The following is a 27286-nucleotide window of genomic DNA, read 5'->3' as shown; positions in this document are numbered from 1 at the left end:
ATCTGTACAAGGACTTGTACATGAATGCTCATAGGTGCTTTATTTGTAATAGCTAAAAATGGGAAACAACTCAAATGTCCATCAACAACTGAAAGGATAAACAAATTGTGGCATATCTTTATGATGGAATACTACGCAGCAATAAAAAGGAATGAACTACTGATACACACAACAACATGGATGAATCTCAATGTAATTATGCTGAGTTAAGGAAGTCAGACCTTCCACCCACCGAAAAGAAGAACAACTGTGTGATTCTATTTATACAAAAACATGAAATTCTAGAAAATGCAAACCAATGTATAGTGACAGAAAAAACAGATCAGTGGTTACCTCATGGGGAGGGGGAGAGTTGAGATTACAAGGGAATTATGAGGAAACTTTTGGGGGGGTGATAGATATGTTCATTACCTTAATTGTGGTGATGGTTTCACAGTTTTGCTATGTCAAACATAGCAAAGTATATGCTTTAGATATGTGCAACTTATTGTATGTCGATTATACTGCAACAAATCTGATTTTCATAGGTTTGTAGGGGTGAAAAAGATGCCTTGGTGAGAGGATGGTAACATCTGAAGGTTAGTCTATACAACCTGAGGGTATGGTACAAGGTGCAAAAGTTCCTGGAAAGACAGCACTTGCCACTGGGTTCTGACAGCTGATACCCAAACTAGGCCCAGATACCAGCTTAGAACAGCAGGTAAGTCAAGATTCACTGAAAGAAAGACCTCATCCTAACAACTATTCCGAAATATGCCACATAAACTAGGCCAGAAAATGGGAGCTTCAAAGAACAAATAAAGGAAACAACCATTAACCATTGTACAGTTAGTGTACAATACTCTGGAGTCCATGAAAAGAAATTTTTGTGTGTGTTTGGGGTTGGCAGGTGGGAAGGGGTGGTATCAGGCAGGAAAGTGTCATGTTCGCTTGCGTTGGTGGGTCAGGGGAATTAAGGACTTCCAGAACCTTCAAGAGGGGCAAAGGAAGTTTCCATGTAGGCAAAGATAGAGTTTGAAGCTTAGGAGGGAAAAGCTTTAGAGACCCAAGAAAGGGCTGGGAGTAAAAGCATATATGGAAGAGAAGATTAAAAGGTTAGTTTGGGAAGCAGTCCATTCTGAATTTACGTTGGGCTACAAATTCTGAACAGATTAATCTAGCACTAAACTCAACAAGGGTGAGTACTGATTCACCAGACAAGGCTTAGGGAGATGTTCAGAGCTACTCAAGAGATTTTCCAGCATCCCACAGTAACCTGTGTGGACAGAGAGGAGGCTGGGGCTGAAAATCACTATGTAGAGCCTAATCAGCAGAGGCCCATGCATTGCCCGACCATTAACATCCAAACAGGGATACTTACGAGGGAGGAGCACTGACTAGTAATAATTACTCCGGGCTCACTCTACCTATAAGAGATCTCCACTGTTTTTCTAGGTATTGTCCCAGGTCTATGAAAAAACATCTCACAAAATGAACTAATATTACAATTAATATTGGGGTGAGAAGAGAGGTTTTTTTTTTTTTAACTTATTACCTACTTGAAAAGTTAGACCAAACATGCAGCAATTGTTAGAGCTCCAAAATTACCAGAAAACATTTACTTGACAGTATGGCAGAATGCGAGGCAATATGCCAAGTGGGAGAATAGGCTTTTAAAATCAGGCTGCTTTGAATTCCAATCTTAGCTCTGCCCGACTGATAGCTGTTGGGCAAATCAGTTCTTACGGGTCTTAACTCTACTGTTTGCTGTTGTAGTTCTTTTTCTATTGATTCTCTTTCATGGTGGATCTTAAAGAAAGAAAAAAAGAAGAAAAGAAAAAGAAAAAAAAATTCAGTGGATCTTCGCCTGTGGGGATCGTAAGTCCCTGGATTGATGCTGTATCCTTCCAGAAACCATTTGTGCCCCGGGTTATCATCAGCCTAGGACCACTTTCTAACATTAGTTCTTACCAGGCAGGCCACTGAAATTCAATTCTTGTACCTACTAACCACAAATTGTTAGGGAAGGTCCCTGACCCCATCATTCTAAGGCCAGGCAACAGGCAAGCTTTCTCGACAAGGTCTTCTTTTGCTGGCAGGTTAATTTTTTCTAGTTCCCCCTTCTGCTAAAGATGTGAGTCCCTCTTGGGGTCTGAATTCCAGCTTCCAACCTTACACAGGTCCAAGGTTTTATATTTTCTACCCTTATAGTAATTAAAATTTAGGCCCCTTGTTTACTGTCTCCCCTCTCCCTGGGCAGCCAAAGTCAGCTCCATCTCATCACACTGATTTTCAGTGATCGTTCTCTTCCTCTTGCTCCTGTGTGTATTTAAAAGGAAGCTGGTTATATTCTATCTAGCATTTCGAAAGAGAAATTTTCTTTCCTCTCTTTCTAGGAGAGAACTTTCAGGTTATCTAACTGACTACATAGCTAGAAACAGATGTCGGAGCAAGTTACTGAGTCTCTGTTTTCTCATCCGTAAAATGGTACAGAGAATTGTTGACAGAACAAATGATAAAAAATATATACGTTAAGCACTTAGCCCTTTGACCAGTACATAGAGGTACTCAAGAAATGGTAACTATGAAATTACTTTTCTTGGAAAACCTTAAATTTTACAATAACCTATTGAAATAAACAAATTCAATCTGATAGAGTGGGTTTTTATTGTGCTTTGGCTTAAAGAATATTGAATACTAATCGTCCAAGTAATTACGGAGCTTTGCTCATAACCCATACCAATAATGAAAGTATGTTATTAAAAGATCCAAATCTATTAATTAGACCACGTTTATAGAGGTCTGATTTGCCATCTCTGTTTACTTTGTGGTTCTGAATAAAATTAGAATATTTTGGGGAAACTCTCCAAGTTGGTAACCATCTATTATGTGTTTTGGACTATAAGCTCTCAGAAGGCAATAGCTATTCAATTTGCTTGGAATAATACCCATTCCAGGACCACGCATACAGGAGTATCTATTAAGTAAAAAAGGACTTCCCAAACCTGACACTTTAGTAGAGAAAAAAGAAAACCAAGAAAGGAGCCTGACACATAATTGCTGAATGACCTGGGGCAAATCACTTAGTGACTAGAAGGTTGTTTGTTTCCTCATCTCTAAAGAAATCTGGACTTCACAATTCTCAGAGTAGTTGGTTATGAGGAACAAATGAGGCAGCGCAGCCACTGGTATATGGAAGTCCCTTACATAGTGTAATCCTATAAAGCATTATTAAAGTGTGTTAAAAGTATAACAATATCCCAGTCTGTTCATGGGCATCATTTTCACATATAGAAATGCAGAGAGGTAAATCTCTCTTTTGTCCGGCCCTATGAATTACTACTATAGGCACTTTCAAGCGGAGACCTGTGGACACAGACCTCTACATTTTAAGCTTCATTTTATGCAAGTCAGTCAAAATACCTTACTGTGTTTTGGGGTCATTACGTGGTCTATTTGTTCATCTGTGTACCCTCAGAACGCAGTGTAGGGTAAGTCCACACGGGTGCAGAAAAAGCTTAGAGGAGAAAAAATATATGCTGCAGTTTTTGCATTGTGTTTATCTGTATGAATGAGTAATAGTGTTACACAAAGAACCCCTACACAGAAAGAGCTGAGGTAATTGCCTCATGACATTAGTAAATGGTTTCAACACATAAAGGGAACTGGATGGCAGTAATTCAAGCAGTCTAAAAGACTATGTAAGAGGCCACAGGCACTAAAAGAACCATAGATTGCTACCAACTTGGAGAATTTAAATTTTCCAATCCACAAGACAGAAAGCAGTGCACATATCAATAAGCAAATTTTAGGCTGATTGACATTTTATTGTTTGAGAAGGATTTATGAACAAAAGACAAATGATTTCTCATGCTGTTTACCATATTTTCCAGACTATATGATACTACGAATAAAGCCAAGACTTATGACATAGTTTACTCCTTAAATCCTTTTTGTTAAATCTCTCCAAAAACAGCTCTAAATTTTCATCAGTTCAGTAATTCCGATAGTTATGTGTTGGGTGCCTCCCAAAGAAGCCGACTGGCCAGCGTGCTCTAGCAGGTATCCCAGAAACTAGGTTCACCTGGCACAGCACGTGCAGAGTAAGGGCTCTGACTGGAAACATGTTTTGTGATGTGTGTGGTGTGGCTTCTCAGTGCGCAAAGGACAACACAACTAAAATACTGTGAAATTTGAGGTTAATTTTGCTCTGCAAGACTGGCACAACTTTTCTAGAAAGAAAATCACAGCAAGGTCACCTTTATAGCTGCCTAGAAAATCAGTATATAACCAGCAGTAATTAATGTCAATTCTCCTCTTCCTCCCCACCCCTTGAGCGCAGCTTCAGCGTTTCCTCTAAACTTCAGGGTTTGGGGGGCTATCAGAGTAAATATGCAAGAGGAAACCTACCTGCCATCCCTGGGTTAGGCTGTAACAGGTTCTGGGAGATAGCGATAAAGGGTTAAAGTGCAACAGCCAAGTCTCTAACCGGTGGTTCTCAGATGCTTGGAGAGAATGGAATCCAAATCCTAACCCATGAAGAGCAAATTCTATCCCCCCACGTGAAAGGTGCTAACGGAAGCCTTATGATACAGTCCTTCCCACACATTCCCTCACACTGGAACACAGGGTTTGTCCCAGACACGTGCGTTATTGTTGAACAAAAGCATCAAGATCCAGCTCTATGTGGGGGCCACGTTAGAAACCGCTATGTGGGATACTCTCAATGCTCATGCTGGGAGAGAATTCCTCTTCTATCTGACAACACTGATGTCTCTAAGAGCATATTAACATCTCTCATGTACTATTCAGAGCTCCCGGAAGAGGACATAAATGGATAGGAAACCTTTTTATTTCTCTGCTCTGCTGAATAAAAGGTCTTAGGAGAGAGGACTGAATCTTTACAATCATGAAATTATTAAAACCACAAGGTGATCAAGAAAATGATGCCACATCTTTAAGGCTGCAGACAGAGGAGAACATTACTTTTTAGAAATACAGAGGCCTGTGGTGAATTCCAAAGGACTATAGTCTCATTCAGCAATGAATAGCCGTGATTTAGAGTTGGTAAATTCCCCTGAGGCAATGACTTTTGTAAGGGGATAGAAAAGGTTTCCATTCCTTCCTGAGCATTCTTAAGATCCTTTGCTGCACTCTCACATTTCACCCGAGGCCATGGGAGCAGACTATTTACTGTGAAACTGCATTTCTTTAGTACAGTTCTGGAGAGGACTGTTTCTAAGAACTCCCAGTCACATTGATCCCTACCCTTTGCCATTTACTACAACTGAACCCTCAGCTGCGCTGCAGCAGAATCTGCCAGGAAGGAATAGCTACGAAACTGAGAGCCCCCTTTGTCCACGAGGACCCAACTGGTGCTGTACTAATGCGGAAGGGAAGCCATCCAAGATTCTGAATGAGTGGGCTGGAAGTATGCACCACTATAGACACAAAATGTCTCATTGTGATGGTCTGCAAGAGGTATCCTGTGTTACGTTTTGAGAAACACTTGAAGCCACAGAGCTATTTCTCTTTTGAACATATTGACACCACAGATGTAAAGAAAAAAAAGCACACACAGTTAATGAGCCCACAGCACACCCAAATGCTCTGAGAAGTTAGCCAAAACCTAGTAGAAGACTATTAATATAAACCCAGGCCAGGGGATAGGATCAGCGTGAACAGCTCAACTCGACAGCTGTGAATCAAAGTCAACCACAACAAATGTAACCTTCCTGGGAATCTCCCCCAAAAGACAGGGTAAGTCGCTGAGACCAAAACAGTACAGGAAACATTTTTCCCCAAAGATTTCATTACCAGTAACATGACGGTAGCGAGACAGACACTACACTGAGGCTGTGAAATACATTTACTATGTTTAGTCTCAGAGGCCTACGTCGAGATTCTGTCTGTGATTTCATCTCACAATTTTTTTAAAGCTTTGGGAAAGATTCTGAATAGAAAAGACAACTTGAAGTTGTTCCAGTTGCTCCTCAAATATGAATTTATGGGGGTGGGGGGTAAGGCTTCCAAGCCTAGGGGATGGGGATGGGCCTCTTGGTTCCCGCTGATCTCCTGATCCTATTATAGAAAGTGGATGCTTAAAAACATATACAAAATATATTAACACATATAAACACACTTACATACGTCTTCCAGATTTATTATAACTTTGCATGACTTCTCTCTCTCATGACACAAAAAAATTTTGTCCCAAGACCACATATTCCTGTGACTGTTGCAGAGAAAAAGCATCTGATTTAGGAGTATAAATTTGTTAAAGACATATATGACTCTGGGTCATATTTTGGGTGTCAATGAGAATAACTATTACACTTAACCACAGAAGGATATTTCTTAGACCCTAAGCGTTGGCTTTATTTATTTATGACTACATGATTTTGGAGATTACAGCAAGGAAATGCTGAAAACTCAGAAGGAAATTTTTTTAAAAAATAGCTTTACTCTTGAGGCCTCTCTTTGTGTGTGGTTTATGATGCAACAATCAAAACCTGTCACCTTCAGTGTGTACTCTCATACACCTCTGATGACAGGAGAGGAGTTCTGGCTCCTACCTCAGAAAAGAAAAAGCAGAAGTCATTTGAGAAACATCGAAGTAGTAACTGTCAGACAGAAAGCTTCTGATAAACCTACCGGGAGGTGTGCAGGCATCCGCAGGAGACTGGACAAATGTGGACCGCCTTTTGGTTGGCATGGGCAAAGCCATTTTCTGTTCTTTATGCTTTGCCAGTGCAGCTTGAACTGCTTCTGTGTGGATATCTGAAAGATTAAACATTTGCATTTATTAGGTCCTGGTTCTCAAAGTGCTTACTTCTGTGAGCTGAACTATCACTGCCTCAATCGTTAAAAAGGGATGTTTAGGTGACTTTTATTTATCATTTGCGTTATAACAAAAATGAATATGAAAAAGAGACAAAAGAAGTAGTCAAGGATAATTTACAGGGGAGGAAAATGAAGCCGAGAATGATAATGAGACTGCTTAACACAGCAGAGAAGGAGCTGATGGAGATGGGGGTGGGGGTGGAGAGAAAGGAAAAGTCTAACACGGATCTGGGCCAGGTGGGGACCCGACCTCTGAACGGAATGCGTGCTGTGCAGGTGCCTACAGGACACTCTCTGTTCTTCAAATTTAGGATTTGCTTAGCTGTCTGAAAGGGGTTGAGACTCCTCAGTTCTATACCACAGGAAGAGAAGGGCTGATTTTGATCTAGAAAATATAAGGGCTGCTGGTACTTGTTTGCCACTCTGGCCACAAAAGAATTCAGCTCTCCACTTGAATGTCTAATAGGAATCGCAAAATGGCATATCCAGGCAGAACTCCTGATTCTCCACTCCCATCCCAAAACTCAATCTACACTTGTACAAAATAGGATCATACTATACACAGTATTTTGTACTGTGCTTTGATTTTTTAACTCTTATAAAATCCTACTGAGGTAGATAACATCTGAGGTGGCTTCCTGATTCACAATGATTTCCTATTCTCAACGAATGGGCCCAATCTACATAAGCAAATGACCTTTAAAGGCCTGTCCCTTGTAAGAGCTGTACCAATCGGATTGTTTTGGGGAGGGGGGGAATTGAAACTCTGAATCAAGAAACCACAGCTCCCAGAGTGGAGTCACTTGAATGGCAGTGCCCTAGAAAGAAGGAAAGTTCTTGAACTTCAAGGTTGAGATCCCCAGAGCTGTCTCTCCTTCCTAGAGATTTCTCAGCTGTTCCTTTGCTTCTATAAACTACCCCAGCCATTTAAGCTAGACTGAGTTATCCTATTTCATGCAACCCAAAAACCTTCACTAATATAACTAGAAACATCTTTCTATGTAAATGCAGATCTACAATATAATTTTAAAGGGCTGTGTAGTATATCACTGTATAAATGTGCCATGATTTATTTAAATAACTGTGTTTCCAAATTTTTGCTACTATTCATACAACTATCCACAAGAATAATTCAGTATTTTCATTTTAGCACATATGTCTAATCCTATTTCTTTAGGATTAATTCCAACAACTGCTGAAACGTATTTCCTAAGGAGGAGGATTTTTTTCTTATATAGCCACAGTGCATTTATCAAAATCCAGAAATTCAAAATTGATACAAACTATTATCTAACCCACAACCCATATTCCAACTTAGTCAACTGTCCCAATAATGTCATCTACAATTTTCCCTTTTTTCCTGATCCAGGACACTATACAGAATCACACATTACATTTAGTTGTCATGTCTCTTTATCATCCTATAATCTGTAACAGTTTCTCAACTTTTATCTGGTATTACCTTGACATTTGTGTACAGACTAGTTACACTGTAGAATGTCCTTTAATTTTGGTTTGTTGATATTTCCTCAGAATTGGATTTAGGTTATGCATTTTAGCAGGAATACCACAGAAGTAATGTATCTTCCTGAAACAAGATATCAAGATGCATCTACCCTGCTACTGGTAATAATGACTTTACTTAGTTAAGATGGTGTCTGCTAAATTAATCTACTGTAAGTTACTATTCTTTCCTTTGTGTAATTAATAAATAATTTATGGGTGAATACCTTTGAGACTATGTAAATGTTACATACTTCCTTAAACGTTCACCCACTAGTTTCAGCATCCATTGATTTCTTGGCTGAATCAATTATTATAATGGTTACAAAATGGTGGTTTCATAACTCCATCATTCCTTCCGTATTTATTAGTTGGTATTCTCTTCCAAGAAAAAGCTTTCCTTTCTCCACTATTTATTTAGTTATATCACCATTTATTTATTTATATTTGGACCTATCAATTCTCATTTTATTCTATGACTAGTCTGTTACTATCGTTACTTATTTTGATGCTCATATATCCCAGCTTTGGCCAAAAGAAGCCCCTTCAAACCACTTCTTATATCCTTTTGATGTATTCTGGTCACTTTGAATGTTCTTTGTTTTGTGGTACAAGATGATCCATGCTCCTCTGGTATGTTCCCTGCTCCAGCATTGGAATTATACATTTCTCCAAGGAGCTCTGGCTCCTCTTAGTGAAGAATGGTATTTAGAAACCAAGATCCTAGAACTAGGAGTGCTCACTGCTATTGGGGTCTTTCTTCTAAGCCTTTTCAGTGGATAAAGGAATATAAACATAAACCAATATACACACATATGTATCTATATCTATTTTCATCTATATTAAAAACCATGAGTTCATATTAATACCTACAATTCCAATTCAACACCACAGAATTCATTCCAACCTTCCCCTTTCCATTTGTAAACTCCCTTCTCTAACAGTAAAACACCTGGTTCACAGTTTAATCAATATATTTTACTCATTCATTCAATGCCACAATACACAGAAAGTAGTTTCAAAATTCCTATGAAAGGTAAATCTAACTAGAGTTCAATATTTGAGTTCTTTTTGTCTTTAGACTAAATTAAAGCACTGTGTTCAAAAAGCTATTTGGGGAAAAAAAAAAGCTATTTAGGGGGCTTCCCTGGTGATGCAGTAGTTAAGAATCCACCTGTCAATGCAGGGAACACAGGTTTGAGCCCTGGTCTGGGAAGATCCCACATGCTGCAGAGCAACTAAGCCCATGCACTACAACTACTGAGCCTGTGCTCTAGAGCCCGCAAGCCACAACTTCTGAAGCCCGTGCGCCTAGAGTACGTGCTCCACAACAAGAGAAGCCACCGCAATGAGAAGCCCGCACACTGCAATGAAGAGTAGCCCCCGCTCGCCGCAACTAGAGAAAGCCCACGCGCAGCAACGAAGACCCTATGCAGCCAAAGATAAATAAATATTAAAAAAAAAAAAAAGCTATTTGGGTTAGTTCTCACCCCTCCCCCCTTTGGTGGTTATATTATTCTGTTGAGTAATACTGTTAGGTTCATTTGTTTTTCTTTGTATTCCACAGGTCCTTTCCAAAGTGTGGATTAAACATTATGTGACACAATAAGAAACATACATTTGGTCTCTGCCTGGGTTCCTGACACTGAGCTCCTAAAACCCGGTAATTTCCCGAGTGACAGGAATGTCTTTTGTTCTAATGAGGCAACTCTTGGTGGGCTCCTGGATCGCTTCCGGGTGGGGGCTGGTCACCAGACAGACTACGTCATGATTAGAGGCTTAGAACTTTCAGCCCCATGCTCCATCCTCTGGGGAGGGGAAAGGGACTTGGGATTGAGCTAATCACCAATGGCCAATTATTTAGTCAAGCATGCCTAGGTAATGGAGCCTTCATAAAAAACCCTGAAGTAAGGGGTTTGGAGAGCTTCTCAGTTGGTGAACACATCCTCGTGCCAGCAGGGTGGTGTACCCTAAACTCCACAGGGATGGAAGCTCTTGGGTTTGGGACCCTTCTGGACCTTGCCCTATGTACCTCTTTATCTGGCTGATCATTTGTATCCTTTATAATAAACTGGTAACGTTAAGCAAAGTATTTCCCTGGGTTTGGTGAGCCATTATAACAAATAATCAACCCTGAGGAGGGGGTTGTGGGAATCTTCATCTGTAGCCAAGATGGACAGAGTATGGGTAATGTGGGCACCCACTACAAACAGTCCCCAACTTATGATAATTCAACTTATGATTTTTTGACTTTACAACGGTATAAAAGCAATATGCATGCAATAGAAACCGTACTTCGAATTCTGAACTACCTTTTCCTGGGTATGATTCTCTCTCGTGATGCTAGGCAGTGGCAGCAAGCTACAAGATCACAAAGGTAAACCACTGATACACTTATAACAATTCTGTAACCATACAGCCATTCCATTTGCCCAACTGTAGGCTAATGTAAGTGCTCTGAGCACGTTTAAGGCAGATTAGGCTAAGCTATGACGTTCGGTAGGTTAGATGTATTAAATGCATTTCAACTTACAATATTTTCAACTTACGATAGGTTTATTGGGATGTAACCCCATTGTAAGTCGAGGAAAATCTGTACTTGTGATTGGCGTCTAAAGGTGGGGAGAGTCTTGTGGGAATAAGCCTCTGGGGTCTGCACTAACTCCAGGTAGCTAATGTCAAAATTGAATTAAATTGTAGGATACTTAGTTGGTGTCTGCAGAGAACTGGAGAATTGCTCAGTGTGGAAAACCCACACACTAGATGTCAGGAATACTGTTGAGTAAACATACAGTTTTTCTTTAATTAACATGGTTCCAAAAGTCAAAACTATACCAAAAGGTAAACTTAAAGATGTGTCACTACCCCCAATAACCACTTCTATCCCAATTCCACCTTCTCTATAGGTAACCAATCTCCTTATTGATTTATCCTGCCTATATTTCTTTTTGCAACAAATAACCATATTTTCTCATATCCCTGTCTTTCATACACAAAAGGTATCATACAATATATACTGTTTTGCACTATGCTTTTTTCACTGAACAATATATCCTGGAATTCATTCTGTATCAGCTACTAGAGATCTTTTTCATTCTTTAAAGCAGCATAGATAGCACTCCATTGTATACCACAGTTTATTCTACTACTATCCTATGTGTGGGCATTTAAGTGTTTCCAATATTTTACAATTACAAATAATGATACAACAAACAGCCTTGTGCAAATGTATTTTTATACTGATGACAATATATCTTCAGGATAAACTCTTACAAGTGAGACTCCTAAATCAAAAATTGAATACATTTTAAGTTTTGTTACATCTTGCCAAATTCCCCTCTGAAAGAGCTTTGTCATATTGTAGTACTATCAGCAATGTATAGGTGTGCCTGTTTCCCCATAGCCTCACCTTCAAAGTGTGTTATCTACCTTTTCACTGTTGCCAGTTCAGTGGCTGAGAAATGGTACTATTTTATTTTATTTTTTGTTTTTTTTGGCTGCACTGTGCGGCATGCAAGACCTTAGTTCCCCAACCGGGGATCGAACCCATGCCCCCTGCAGTGGAAGCGTGGAGTCCTAACCACTGGACTGCCAGGGAAATTCCCTCAGTATACTTTAAATTTGCACCTCTTTTATCATTAGTGAGATTAAACATCTTTACAGAGGATTTTAGAGCCATTTAATATTTGTTTGTTTGAAAGTGAAGTGAATGTTCATGTCACTTTACCATTTTTCCATTGGGATTCTCAGTTTATTTTCCCTTGATTTTTTTTTTTTTTTTTTTTTTCAGTACACAGGTCTCTCACTGTTGTGGCCTCTCCCATTGCGGAGCACAGGTTCCAGACGTGCAGGCTCAGCGGCCATGGCTCACGGGCCCAGCCGCTCCGCGGCATGTGGGATCCTCCCGGACCGGGGCACGAACCCGTGTCCCCTGCATCCGCAGGTGGACTCTCAACCACTGCACCACCAGGGAAGCCCCTATTTTCGTTTGATTTTTAAAAGTTTTTCATATATAAAGGATATTAGCCCTTTATCTCTGAGATATGTTAGAAATATTTTCTTTCAGTTTGTCATTTGATATTGTTTGCAGTGGTTTATTGCCACGCAAACGTTGTTTTTTAATAAAAAATTTATGTAAGATTTCAAATTAGCAACCTAAATGCACAACTGCAGGAACTCAGAAAAGACCAAACTAAAACCAAAGTTAGCAAAAGGAGGAAATAACAAGGATTTGAGTAGAAATAAACAAAATAGAGAATAAAAAAAACAATTGAAAACAATCAACAAAAATAAGAGTTAATTTTTTGAAAAGATGAACGAAATTGACAAAATTTTAGCTAGATTAAGAAAAGACAAATAACTAAAATCAGAAATGAAAGAGGAAATATTTCAAGTGATGTCACAGAAATAAAAAAGATTATAAGACACTGAATAATTATGCACCATAAATTGGATAACCTAAAAGAAATGGACAAGTCCCTAGAAAACATATAACCTACCAAGATTAAATCATGAAGAAACAGAAGATTGGAACAGACTGATTACTAATAAGGAGACTGATTCTGTAACCAAAAACCTTCCAAAAAAGAAAAGCCCAGGTCTCACTGGAGAATTCCACAAACCACGTTAAGAAGAATTAACACCAATTCTTCTCAAACTCTTCCAAAAACCTGAAGAGGAGGGAACATTTCCAAATTCATTTTATAAGGCCAGCCTTATCCTGATACCAAAGCCTGGCAAAGATACTACAAGAAAAGAAAACTACACACCAAAATCCCTGATTATTAATGCAAAATTCCTGAACAAAATACTAACAAACCAAATTCAACAGCACATTAAAAGGACCATATAGCATGACCATTAAAAAGACCACACATACCATACCTAAGCTGATTCAACAGATGTGAACAAATTCAACTCAATAACTGTAAAACTCTAATAGAACAAAGGTCAAAACTCATATGATCATCTCAACAGATGCAGAAAAAGCATCTGACAAAATTAACATCCTTTTATGATAAAAACATGCTACAAACCAGGAACTGAAGGAAATTAGCTCAAGATAATAATGATCATACATGAAAAACCCACAGTCAACATCATATTCAACAGTGAGAAGCTGGAAGCTTTTCCTCCTAAGGAATAAGGCAAGGATGCCCACTCTCACACTCTTTCAACACAGTACTGGACATCATAGCCAGAACAATTAGGTAAGAAAAAGAAATAAAATGCATCCAAATTGGAAAAGAAGAAGTAAAACTGTTTCTGCTTGTGGAGGACATGATGTTATATGTAGGAAACCCTTGAGATCTCACATATAAAACTTTTAGAAAAAAAAAACTGTTAGAACTAATAAACAAATTCAGCAATTGCAGGATAGAAAATCAACATACAAGAATCAGTTGTATTTCTGAACACTATAAACAAATCATCTGAAAAGTAAAAAAAAAATCTTATTTACAATAGCATCAAAAAGAATAAAACACTTAGGAATAAACATAACCAAGGAGGTGAAAGATGTGTACGCTATAAAACATTGATGAAAGAAATAAAAGGAGACAAAAATAAATGGAAAGACATCCTATGTTCATGGGTTAGAAGACTTAATATTGTTAAAATGTCCATATTACCCAAAGCAATCTAGAGATTTAATGTAATTTCTATCAAAATCCCAATGCACTTTTTGAAGAATTAACAAAACAAAATTCCCAAATGCATATGGAATCTCAAAAGACTCCAAATAGCCAAAACAATCTTGAGAAAGAAAAACAAAGCTAAAGGCTTCACCCTTCCTGATTTCGAAACACATCACAAAGTTACAGTAACCAAGACCATGATATTGGCATCAAGACAGACATGTAGAACCATGGAACAGAACGGAGAGCCCAGAAATTATCTTGGTGTATATGGTCAAACGGTCTTCAACAAGGGTGTCAAGACTATACAACAGGGAAACGATAGTCTTGATAGAAACAAATGGTGCTGGAGAAACTGGAATATCCATATGTAAAAGAATGAAGTTGGACCCTTATCTTTCACCATATACAAAAATTAATCAAAATGAATTAAAGACCTAAACATAAGACCTGAAACTATAAAACCCCTAGAAGAAAACACAGGGGAAAAAACTTCATGACCTTGGAATGGGTAATAATTTGCTTGGACATCCAAGCAGAAAATAGAAATAGGACTACACCAAACTTTAAAACTTCTGCACAACAAAGGAAACAACAGAGTGAAAAGGCAACCTATTGAATCAGAGAACATATTTGCAAACCATATACTCGATAAGGAGTTAATAGGTAGAATATGTAAAGAATTCCTACAACTCAATAACAACAACAAAATCTCAAATAACCCAATTTTAAATGGGCAAGGGACTTGAATAGATATTTCTCCAAAGAAGACAAAATGGCCACTTTTAAAAAAACCAAGAAAAACCAGAAAATCACAAATGTTGGCAGGGAGGTGAAGTAATTGGAAACTTTGTGCACTCTTGGTGCGACTGTAATGTTACAGTTGCTATGGAAAACAGTATGGAGGTTCCACAAAAAAATTAAAAATAGAACTACCCAAAACAATCCTACTTTTGGGGTATATATCCAAAAGAACTGAAAGCAGGGTCTTGAAGAGATATTTGCACAACCATGTTCATTGCAGCATATTCCCAATAGCCAAGATGTGGAAGCAACCTAAATGTTCATGAGTAGATGAATGAATAAAGAAAATGTGGTATATACATACAATAGAATATTACTCAGCTTTAAAAAAGAAGAAAATCCTGTCATATGCTACAACACTGACATGCTAAGTGAAATAAGCCAGTCACCCACACACACAAAACAAATATATACCATTTATAAGAAGTATCTAAAGTACTCAAATTCATAGATGTAGGAAGTAGAATGGTGGTTGGCTGCAGGAGGGAGAAACAGAGTTGTTTATCAATGAGTATAAAGTTTCGGTCATGCAAGATGAAAAGGTTCTAAAGAGCTGTTGTACAACAATGTGCATATGGTTAACAATATAATGTACACTTAAAAATTTTAAGAGGGTAATTTTATGTTATGTGTTTTTACCTCAGTAAAAAAATTTTTGTGTCGTTGTATCACATCTCGATTTTGAGTCTCAGACAGCCTTCCCATAGGCTTTCCATAAGCTTAGATTATTAAAAAATTGACTAATATTTTCTTTAGGTACTTATATGGTTCCTTTTTTACTTGTAGATCTCTGATCCATTTGAAGTTTTTGCTTGTATATGGTGTGAGGTATGGATTTACTTAATCTTTTTCCTGTTGTCCTAGCATTGTTTACTAAAAAGTACTTTTTCACCCAAGTGATTCACAATGCTATCTTTATCATATAATAAATCCCAGATGTACTTTGGTGTATTTCTGAACTTGTTATTCTATTCCAATGGTCTGTCTGCCAATTTGTATGCCATACCACACTGTTTTAATTATACAGTCTTTGGAGTATATTTTAATATCTTTTAGGTTTTCTTTCTCAGTGTTTCCTAGCTATCCTTACATGTTTATTGTTCCAAATGAACTTCAAAAATATCTTTTCTAGCTCCATAAATAAATTTGATAGTGTTTTTATTGGAATTGGATTAAATTTATAAAATAATTTTTGGAGTCCTAACATTTTTGTGATGTTGGATCATCCTATCTAAGAACAAGGGATGCCTTTCCATTTATCATGTCTACTTTGTGTCATTCAGAGTGTTTTAAAGTTTCCTTTATAAAGATTTTACACAGTCCTGAAGTTTATTCCTAAATACGTTTTATCTTCTTTATTGCTTTTGTAAATGAGGTTTGCTCTACCATTATATCTTTTGACCAGTTATTGTTTGCATATATGAAGGCTACTGGTTTCTAGACTAGTTTCAGATTTTGCTACTTGACTAAATTATTTCATTAATTCTGTCATCAATTCTCCTGGGTTTTTAAAATGAATTATCATACCAACTGCAAATACAGCTTCACTTCTTTTCTAATTCTTACACCTCTAATTGATTTCTCTTGTCTCTTTGTGTTGGTTAATACCTCTAGTAAATTTAAATGTTAGCATCCCTAGGATTAGAAAAACTCTTACAAATAAATAAGAAAAAAAAAAAGAACCCAACTTAGAAAAAAACAGGCGTAGGCAATGGACAGGTAGCACAAATGGAAAATAAACATATTCTAAAATGTCCAGTCTCGGGGCTTCCCTGGTGGCGCAGTGGTTGAGAGTCCGTCTGCCGATGCAGGGGACACGGGTTCGTGCCCTGTTCTGGGAGGATCCCACATGCCGTGGAGCGGCTGGGCCTGTGAGCCATGGCCGCTGAGCCTGCGTGTCCGGAGCCTGTGCTCTGCAACGGGAGAGGCCACAACAGTGAGAGGCCCGCGTACCGCAAAAAAAATAAAATAAAATAAAATAAAATGTCCAGTCTCATTAGTAATAAAAGAAATAACACTTCTACCAACGAGGTGAGAGATTGTCCATTTCCCCACATCTGTGGACAATACTGGGCCATGTTTTGTCATCTTTCCCAAAAAGTTAAGTGGAAAATGTTTCACATTTTTTAAGTAGCTGCTCCTATCCTTGGCTTGTTGTTATGAAGTGGTTAAGACATGGTACATAAGTGGCACAGCTGGGCGTTAAGGACCAGGGGCAGAACAGACACCAAGTGCCCTTACCTGCTAGGACACTACTACAGACAGACAGACAGATAGATGAGGACAGACTGAAAGGCAGATGTGTGGGCAGGTTGAGTCGTTTAGGTAGAGAAGTAGAGTTCAAGGAGTTACCTGTAAGCCAATTAGTAGTCATGCAATTTTTACCAATTTCTAAGGTACTGATCACTTTCACATCTTTAATTATGGCAGAGGCAGCAACTATTAACTTCTGGAACATTAGGATATCACATTAATTTTGGCACTACTCTATCTGCTGGTGGGGAGGAGCAGTGAAATTTTAATTTTGCATTTCACATTCCCCTGCCTTTACAAATTATGTTTCTTTAGCCTGGAATATCTATATAGCAAACAGTTATTCATTGTTCAAAATGGCTCAGACTTCACCACCTCCACGAAGCCCGCCGCTGACAGTGCCTGGTGCCCAGGGGCTCCTTCCCCTGTCACCCCCTCTTCTATGCTGCCTCTACCTTGTTAAAGGATTTCTGTGTTTAAGAAAGGAGTCCTGTGTTTCTCTAGCATCTAAACTGTGCTCAACTCATAGGAGGTCTGTAATAAATGCTTGCTTAACTGAACTGAACTCAATTTATCTTCCTTGGTATGAGGAAGTGTATTACTAAAGAAATAAAATGGTCCTGGTGTGCCAATGGCAGCCACCTTGGCAAATGTCACCATATCAGAGATCATATTTGCACAGAGAAAGAAAGTTCTCAAGGTGACAGAGGTAGTTATTGTTGCATTTAGCTCACAGAATTAAGTCAGAAAAATCCACACTTAGAGTAAAAATCACTAAGAACAACTGATGTAAGGCTTTAAATATTTTATCCAGGGATATCACCTTAATAACTATCTTTTACAAACTTCCAGTTAGAAAATAAATAAGTCATGGGATGGAATGGTGACTATAGTTAATAATACTGTATTGCACATTTGAAAGTTGCTAAAAGAGAACGTCTTAAAAGTTGTCATCACCAGAAAAAGAAATTTTTGTAACTATGAAAGGCGACAGATGTTAATGAAACCTATTGTGGTGATCACTTCACAATACATACAAATATTAAGTCATTATGGTATATACCTGAAACTAATATCTTGTTATATGTCAATTATACCTCGATTTAAAAAAAGAAAACAATCTTTGTTATTTTTTGTTTAAAATTAATATACATAAATTTTGTTATATGCATTTTGCATTTTACCACAACAACAAAAATCCTGGAAAAAATTAATATACATATTGGGGAAAGACCTAAACACATATAATGCTGCAGTGAAAATTTTCCCTAGACCCATCACTTCCCAGAAATAATCCCACCTCAATAGTCTGGTATATATTTTTCCAGATTTCTGTATCTGTGTACATAATAATATATGTAATTGTTAGTATTAATATTTACAAAATTTAGATCGTATGCTACATACTGTCTTGTATTTATTACTTAAAAATGTATTTTGTACATCTCTCCATATCTGCTCAAATAAATCTAATAACCTCATTGTTTTTCCACGAGCCTTCACAGAAGTTTTAAACCAGCTTTCACAGAATTCCATTGTGTGGACCTACTATAACTTATTTAATCATTGTATTTATTATGAACAATACGATAACAAACATTTTCGTATATATATTTTTTTGTGTACATACGTAGGTGCAAATTCCTAGAAGGAGAATTTCTGGGTCAAAGTGTATGAATACTTAAAGTTTAAAAGATAGTGCCAAACTGTTGTGCTGTTACTTTTAAGGCCACAGTACCAACGTACTTTTGTCTCTGAAATGAAATAATTTTATACTGCATTTATATTTATTATACTATTTTAGTGCCCCTGAGGTTTACTTAGTTGAATCAAGATTGTCATTTTACTGAATCTATGATGTTTAATCTTCCAGATTAAAAAAAAAAAAGATAAAAGATATCCTGAGGGAATTCCCTGGCGGTCCAGTGGTTAGGACTCCGTGCTCTCACTGCTGAGAGCCCATGTTCAATCCCTGGTCAGGGAACTAAGATCCCACAACACACATGGCAGAGCCAAAAAAAAAAATGTTTAAAAGATATCCTGCTTTCAGGTATGCTAGAATGTGAAAAGTGTCCTTCTTATATTAGATGAAACTATGGTTCTTAGCTGTCTTGGAAAACCAATGAATAATCACTTATACTGAGAAAAAGCACTTTCTCAACAGAAAGACGGCACATTAAATGCTCATACTTTTTAGTCAAAAGTACTGCTGCACGAGACATGAAACATGCAAAAGCAAACCTGCGAAAACTAGGGACTTGTTCACATTAGTCAAGCTTTAGAAGGCCCATGATATCTGGATAAGTAATAATTACAGAGCATGTTCTTCTCTGCCATAAGGATTCTTAGCATCGACCACAGAACAAATCAAACCACCCATTTATTTCCTAACATGAGAAGCCCTGGCCCATACACGTGTGTCAAAAGGAGATGTTCACAGTTCCTGTGTTAGCAAAGCCTCTTTATCGATAAGAACAGGCAGCTCTTGTAACTGGATTTGACTCATTCAGCAGTATACAATTCATCTTGATCTCTGATAGAGAAATCACTTCCGAAGTTCAGTCCCCAGACGCGGCTGACTTTGGATATCTCTGCCAGGAGCACCAGAAAGCTGGGTTTCATTTTCCAGCACGAATGTTTGAGCTGAATAAGGTGATACAACTGCTCCTTTAAAGCCCTTTTTTTTGTTTTTGTTGTTTTGTTTGAGCTACCTGCTCAAAAGATTAACATTAGAGAAGTTGTCAGAGCGACCTTCCATCTCAGGCACTGACTGTGACTACACTTGTGACCATAACACATGTGTGTATCATGCTTTGATGGGCAGGTAAAGGAGGTACTAAATTAGTGTATTTGAAATGTCAGACCCTCTTGGCTAAGCACAAAGAACAGAATAAGGGCAGATAATCTAAACTCTGAATAAATAAAAGCTCTTTACACCATGTCTGAAACATGAAACACTAAGTCTATTTAGATTTGATTATGATTAGTTGAAATGTGGTAGGTATTAATAAGCCTCCACCAAATAAGAGAGGATTTTCAAGTTACATTCACTGAAATCAATATTAAATCCTTTCTGTGTACCCATCACTTTAATCTGAATGCTTGTAATTTTTTCTAAACATACCCTCCATTCTTAAGCTATTTTTGCATGTGACATGTAAACGTAACCCTTCCTATGAATGGAGCGGCAAAGAGGCGAAGTTCCAGTCCCATAGATTTCTACAACTTATTTGCTCTACTTCTGCGGCTACCGTTGGTTGCTTCTCACTCACCGAAGCTAGAATGCTCGGCGTGTGCTCAGCTTTGCTTTGTTATTCAGTTGGGCACACCCTAACATGGAAAAATGTGATGTTTAGCCAAAATTCATGCTTGCAGGCCTCCTCTTTCATGTTCCCCTCTCATGACAGTATTGCAGAACTCTCATAACTTGCAATATCTTCAGGGTTTTAAAATCACCTCTGTTCCCTACTTTACCTACTCTCTGGCCTTCTTCTCGCTACTACCCTAAAAAAAAAAGTCCTAGTGAGACAAATAACCGAGACCCAACTATTAAACTCTCTTCAATACCCCTGCACCTAACCACAGTCTGCTAACCAGTGTTTGATTCACAGAGTATACTTTCTAATATTGGGGGTAAATCTGAAAGAATTGGTATAAAAGATAGTTGGGGCTTCCCTGGTGGCACAATGGTTAAGAATCCGCTTGCCAATGCAGGGAACACGGGTTCGATCCCTGGTCTGGGAAGATCCCACATGCCGTGAAGCAACTAAGCCTGTGCATCACAACTACTGAGCCCGTGCTCTAGAGCCCATAAGCCACAACTACCGAAGCCCGCATGCCTAGAGCCCGTGCTCCGCAAGAGAGAAGCCACCACAATGAGAAGCCCGCGCACTGCAACAAAGAGTAGCCCCCGCTCGCCACAACTAGAGAAAGCCTGCACGCAGCAACGAAGACCCTATGCAGCCATAAATAAATAAATAAACAAACAAACAAACAGAAAAATAAGGATATTAAAGAAAAAAAGGACAGTTGGGTTTTGGTAGGTGTACATCAAAGTTTTACACTATTGAATCAGCTGGCTAAAGCCTTTTTTCTCTATGTGATCAGCTTGGACATAGAGTATAGAGAATCCTCTTTGGGGTTCCTTACTAATCCTTTTGTTATCTGCTGTAAAACCAAAGAGAAAGTCAAAGTTAAAACAAAAAACAAAAATCTTCCCAGAAGGCCAGGGATGAGAGCTGTACAGGCTAGAGCCCTTCTGGACTGGTTAGAACCTGCTGCTCCTGCAGCACCTGAGCCCCAGCCTCTAAAAGCAACACCAGGTGCTGGGAAATCGGGCTGGGGTCTTGGTGACAAACAGGAGCTCCTGATATGTTTTTCCAAATCTAGCCTTACCTCCCTCTAATCCATTCCCTAACTAATACTACTTTTTTTCCTTCCTTTCTCCAAAATATTTATTTACCTCTTAGGTATGTTAGGCCCTGTGCAGCTGGCGCAAGTTACTAGAACAGATTACAAATCTGTGTTACTGCTCTGCTGAAAATCCTTCAACGGTATTCAAGATTCCTCAGTCTCTGATCATCCTTCTAGCCTCATCTCCCACCTCGTTCTGGGCCCTTGCTTTCTAAGTTTCAGTCATAATGAACTACTTTCAGGTTTACTATCTGATGCTATTTCCCTAACTCTGTCTGGCTGCCATGACATCGTTCAGATGTTTTATTCTCTGAGAAAGCCTCCTCTGATCACTCAACACCAGGTTTGGTATAAGGGGAGATTCTGTTGTGGCATGCAACCTCTGTCTTTCTGACTGAACACTTCTCATTCCCTCCTTCCTTCCAGTGTGTGAAAATATATATCTAATAATATCAGCTCACAAAATAACCATCCTCTAAAGCAGTTTCTGAGAGGGTTGATATACACCTTGTTTTTCAATTCAAGAAAAGGATAAGGTAACCTTGGCTGGTATAAGGGAGACAAAAATCTGGAGAAAGTAAAATAACATTCCAGTTAGTCTTCTGGCTTAATTCTGCTAGTTCTTAAAACAATAAACATGCTGCGGAGACTATCCTAGTGCAGTGGACAGCAGGTGGGCATGGGATGAGCTCACTAGGCCACACGTCCCCCTGAGGGTCTATGATTCATTTTTGCTCATCAGTGCTGGACATGGTGTGGCAGGAGCATGCCCCCACTGCCAGCCACAGCACATCACCTTTTCCTTTCCCATGGGTTTTTCCTGGGTGAGAAGAAATAAAGTTTAAGAATTTACCAATCTGAAATTTCACTGTTGAGTTTTTGTTCCAGCTCCCTCAGTCAAGAGACTAATCAACAGCTCTGGCAAACACAGAAGGACATGTCTCTTCAAACAGAGCCTACTGAGTTCTCCCAGTACCATCCCATGAGACCCTAGCCCTCTGCCTTCTTATTTATGCACAGTGCCTTTGTACTTGCCTGGCTCCTCTTCAGCCCTTGAGGGCAGAAATGTCTTATTTGGGGCTGTATCCCCAGCAAATAAGAGTTATCTACTACACCTGGCACGTAACAGGTACTAGTTAATATACACCTGTTGGCACTTCAAGGGAAAAAAATAAAACAAACATATATCTCAGGATATACAGTTCACACTACAGTTAGTAAAAACTGTTCCACTGGTAATTTTCAGTTCCCTCTCACCTGATCGGTATCGTTCATCCCTGGCTCCCCCAGATCGACTTCGGTGGTACTTAGAAGGAGCGGAAGTTTGAGCCGCAGATGGAGCAGGTGTCTGGTTTCTATGTTCTTTCTGTACTGCTGAATCAGTTTCTGAAACAGGAAGTTTGGAAGATGGTTATCAGATGACAATAATAGCTGATGTTTTCTGAGCACTTTACAGCATTTCCACAAACTTTGAGGTAGGTACTATTACCCCATCTCCAGTAAAGGGTCAGAGAGCTTTATTTAACGTAAATATGTTAAAAAGATACAAAGACATCCAGGCTAAAAAAATATCATCTTGGAGCTGTAACTGTCAACAGGCGACGGGAAATATAAGTAAATGAAAAGGCCATTCCAGAGACTCCAAGGACTGGTCAAGTGGGAGAATGGCAGGTGGGGTGGGGTGTGCGTGACCCCCTAATCCTGCATAGTTGCACAAAGCATAGCTTGCGGAGCTTTGGCCTCCCCATCATAAGTTACTCCAAGTAAACGTCATTAAAACAAAACTAGGGTGGTTATTGTGCTAACACACCTTCAAGTCACGTCTTACTAGCCCCTCTTCCAACTGGAATCACCATTGAACTTATCCCTTTCTAGTCCCTGGCCTGTCCCTATATTCTGTCCTCCCAACATTTACTGTTTTACCAAGAATATGGGGCAGAGAAAATAAGCAGTAAAATAAGCAGAAGAGAAACACTTTAAGTTCTGACATTTTAGTGCCTTTTTTTTTCAAATGGTGTTAGCTCCTAAGTCATATTTTTTTTTAAACTGTGGTAAGAATATTTAACATGACATATAATCTTTTAACAAACTGTTAAGTGTACAGTACAGCATTGTAAACTATAGGCATGATGTCGCACAGCAGATCTCCAGAACTTATTCATCCTGCGTAACTAAAACTTTTTACCCACTGAGTAGCAACTCCCCATTTCCCCCACTCCCAAACCCCTGGCAACCACCATGCTACTCTCTGCTTCTATGAGTTTGAGTATTTTAGATTCCTCATATGAGTGGAATCATACAGTATTTGTCCTTCTATGATTGGCTTAATTCACTCAGTATCATGTCCTCCAGGTTCATCCATGTTGTCGCATATTGCAGGAATTTGCTTCTTCTTTTAAGGAGTATTTTAAGTTTCTTAAATATCATTTAGCTGTGCCCAGAAGGGTACCTTCACACGGCAAATTAAGTGCCCACTATAGGAAGATGTCACCTACCCAGCAAATGCATTGCTCCAGACCACAGCTAAGAATTGGCTTATGAAACCCAAAAAGAAAAAAGCAGACTGAAAGACAGTGGTCTGGGGAGTGCAAGCAACAGCCCCACAAACCTCAGCAAAGGCTGACGGAATCACAGTACTACAGGAACTGAGATGTTTAATGACAAAGTCACAGCAATTTTAAAAAACGGTTAGCATGCTAGAGAAGCCAGGTGTAGGACCTCTAGTCCACAGTCCCAGCTGAGCCCAGCCTTCCATCTGCCTCTGCCAAAAACCAGACATGTCATTGAAGCCATCCTGGACCTTACAGACCAGGTGAAAAGTACTTAGTGACGGACCCCAGGTGACACCATGTGGAGCATAAGAATCACCCATCTGAGCCCTGCCCAAATTCCTGACCCACGAAGTCAGAAGGTGTAATAAAAAAGGTTTCCTTTTTTAAAAAAAGATTATTTTTTTATGTACTATTTTTGTGTTTTTTTGCGGTACGCGGGCCTCTCATTGTTGTGGCCTCTCCCGCCGTGGAGCACAGGCTCCGGACGCGCAAGCCCAGCGGCCATGGCCCACGGGCCCCAGCCGCTCCGCGGCATGCGGGATCTTCCTGGACCGGGGCACGAACCCACGTCCCCTGCATCGGCAGGCGGACTCTCAACCACTGCACCACCAGGGAAGCCCTTATATACTGTTTTTAAGAAGGCAAGGAATAGTATATTTTAGGGTGCTCTCTATTAAAGTGCTTTTATGGATCTAGAAATGTTTATTTTTGATGGTTCCTAGTAGCTGAGAGTTTTATTATAAAATATCTGAGCAGAACACTTTCAACACTGAGACTTTTAAGTGTAACGTCTGGGGTTATAAATGGAAGTTTTTAACCACCCTAAATCCTATTGATAATCCATTTCCCAGAAGACCTGTACTGATTCTTGATATATTCATACCTTGTTTCATTTGCTAAGTCTTATTTCTCTAGAACATGGGTCAACAGACTAACAGCCCATGTCTCTTCTTCTAAACAGTTTTATCAGAACACAACCACATGCATCTGTTAGCCTATGGCTGCTTTCACTCTGTAAAGGCAGAGGTGAGTAGTTGTGACAGAGACTGTATGGTCCTCTGATACCTTGACAGCTTCAAGATGGGGGAGGAGTGAGACGTGGAGATCACCTTCCTCCCCACAAATACATCAAAAATACATCTACATGAGGAACAGCTCCTACAGAACACCTACTGAACGCTAGCAGAAGACCTCAGACTTCCCAAAAGGCAAGAAACTCCCCACGTACCTGGGTAGGGCAAAAGAAAAAAGAAAAAAGAAGAGACAAAAGAATAGGGATGGGACCTGCACCTCTGGGAGGGAGCTGTGAAGGAGGAAAAGTTTCCACACAGTAGGCAGCCCCTTCACTGGTGGAGACAGGGGATGGGCGGGAGGGAAGCTTTGGAGCCATAGAGGAGAGTGCAGCAACAGGGGTGCAGAGGGCAAAGCAGAGAGATTCCTGCACGGAGGATCAGTGCCAACCAGCACTCACCAGCCCGAGAGGCTTGTTTGCTCACCTGCCAGGGTGGGCGGGGGCTGGGAGCAGAGGCTCGGGCTTCGGTGGGATCCCAGGGAGAGGACTGGGGTTGGCTGCGTGAACACAGCCTGAGGGGGGCTAGAGTGCCACAGCTAGCTGGGAGGGAGTCCGAGAAAAAGTCTGGACCTGCCCAAGAGGCAAGAGACCATGCTTTCGGGATGCGCGAGGAGAGGGGATTCAGAGCACCGCCTAAATGAGCTCCAGAGACGGGCGTGAGCCGCGGCTACCAGTGCGGACACCAGAGACGGGCATGAAACGCTAAGACTGCTGCTGCAGCCACCAAGAAGCCTGTGTGCGAGCACAGGTCACTATCCACACCTCCCCTCCTGGAGCCTGTGCAGCTGCCACTGCCAGGGTCCCATGATCCAGGGACAACTTCCCCAGGAGAACGCACAGCGGGCATCAGGCTGTTGCAACGTCACTCCGGCCTCTGCCAATGAAGGCTCGCCCCGCATCCGCACCCCTCCCTCCCCCCGGCCTGAGTGAGCCAGAGCCCCCGAGTCAGCTGCTCCTTTAACCCCATCCTGTCTGAGCAAAGAACAGACGCCCTCAGGTGACCTACATGCAAAGGCGGGGCCAAATCCAAGGCTGAGCCTCAGGAGCTGTGTGAACAAAGAAGAGAAAGGGAAATCTCTCCCAGCAGCCTCAGGAGCAGTGGATTAAATCTCCACAGTCAACCTGATGTACCCTGCATCTGTGGAATTACCTGAATAGACAACGAATCATCCCAAAATTGAGGGGGTGGACTTTGGGAACAACTGTAGACTTGGGGTTTGCTGTCTGCATCTGTTTCTGGCTTTATGTTTATCTTAGTTTAGTACACAGAGCTTATTATCATGGGTAGATTTGTTTATTGATTTGGTTGCTCTCTTCCTTTTTTTTTAATATATATATTTTTCCTTTTTCTCCTTTTGTGAGTGTGTGTGTATGCTTCTTTCTGTGATTTTGTCTGTATAGCTTAGCCTTTACCATTTGTCCTAGGGTTCTGTCTATCCATTTTGTTTGTTTGTTTGTTTGTTACTATAGTTTTTAGCACTTGTTATCACTGGTGGATTTGTTTTTTTGTTTGGTTGCTCTCTTTCTTTTTTTGAATTACTTTTTTATTTTTAATAATATATTTTTTATTTTAATAACTTTATTTTATTCTTTCTTCCCTCCCTCCCTCCCCCCACTCCCTCCCTCCCCCCACTCCCTCCCTCCCTCCCTCCCTCCCTTTTCTTCTGAGCCGTGTGGATGCCAGGCTCTTGGTGCTCCAGCCAGGCGTCAGGGCTGTGCCTCTGAGGTGGGAGAGGCAAGTTCAGGACATTGGTCCACCAGAGACCTCCCAGCCCCACGCAATATCAAATGGTGAAAGCTCTCCCAGAGATCTCCATCTCAACGTTAAGACCCAGCTCCACTCAATGACCAGCAAGCTACACTGCTGGACACCCTATGCCAAACAACTAGCAAGACAGGAACACAACCCCACTCATTAGCAGAGAGGCTGCTAAAACCACAGTAAGTTCACAGACACCCCAAAACACACCACCGGACGTGGTCCTGCCTACCAGAAAGACAAGATCCAGCCTCATCCACCAGAACACAGGCACCAGTCGCCTCCACAAGGAAGCCTACACAACCCACTGAACAATCCTTACCCACTGGGGGCAGACACCAAAAAAAAGAGAACTATGAACCTGCAGCCTGCAAAAAGGAGACCCCAAACACAGTAAGTTAAGCAAAATGAGAAGACAGAGAAATACACAGCAGATGAAGGAGCAAAGTAAACACCCACCAGACCAGAGAAA

General features: G+C 40.0%; 1 protein-coding gene across 1 annotated transcript in view; it reads right to left on the bottom strand.

Moving 5' to 3' along the window:
- Positions 1-27286, bottom strand: part of DIP2B (disco interacting protein 2 homolog B) — a 235111-nt gene that overhangs the window by 70003 nt on the left and 137822 nt on the right. Inside the window, exons 3-4 of the mRNA XM_082850546.1 lie at positions 22689-22817; positions 6634-6759 (exon numbers count right to left, since the gene is read on the bottom strand). Of these exons, the coding sequence (XP_082706672.1) occupies positions 6634-6759; positions 22689-22817 (255 nt within the window). The remainder of the gene's footprint in view (positions 1-6633; positions 6760-22688; positions 22818-27286) is intronic.

This window comes from Leucopleurus acutus, assembly GCF_964270905.1.
Source record: "Leucopleurus acutus genome assembly, chromosome: 11".
NCBI classification, from domain to species: Eukaryota; Metazoa; Chordata; class Mammalia; order Artiodactyla; family Delphinidae; genus Leucopleurus; species Leucopleurus acutus.
Note: the sequence above shows the minus strand (reverse complement) of the source record. Positions and strands in the feature narration are given on the sequence as shown.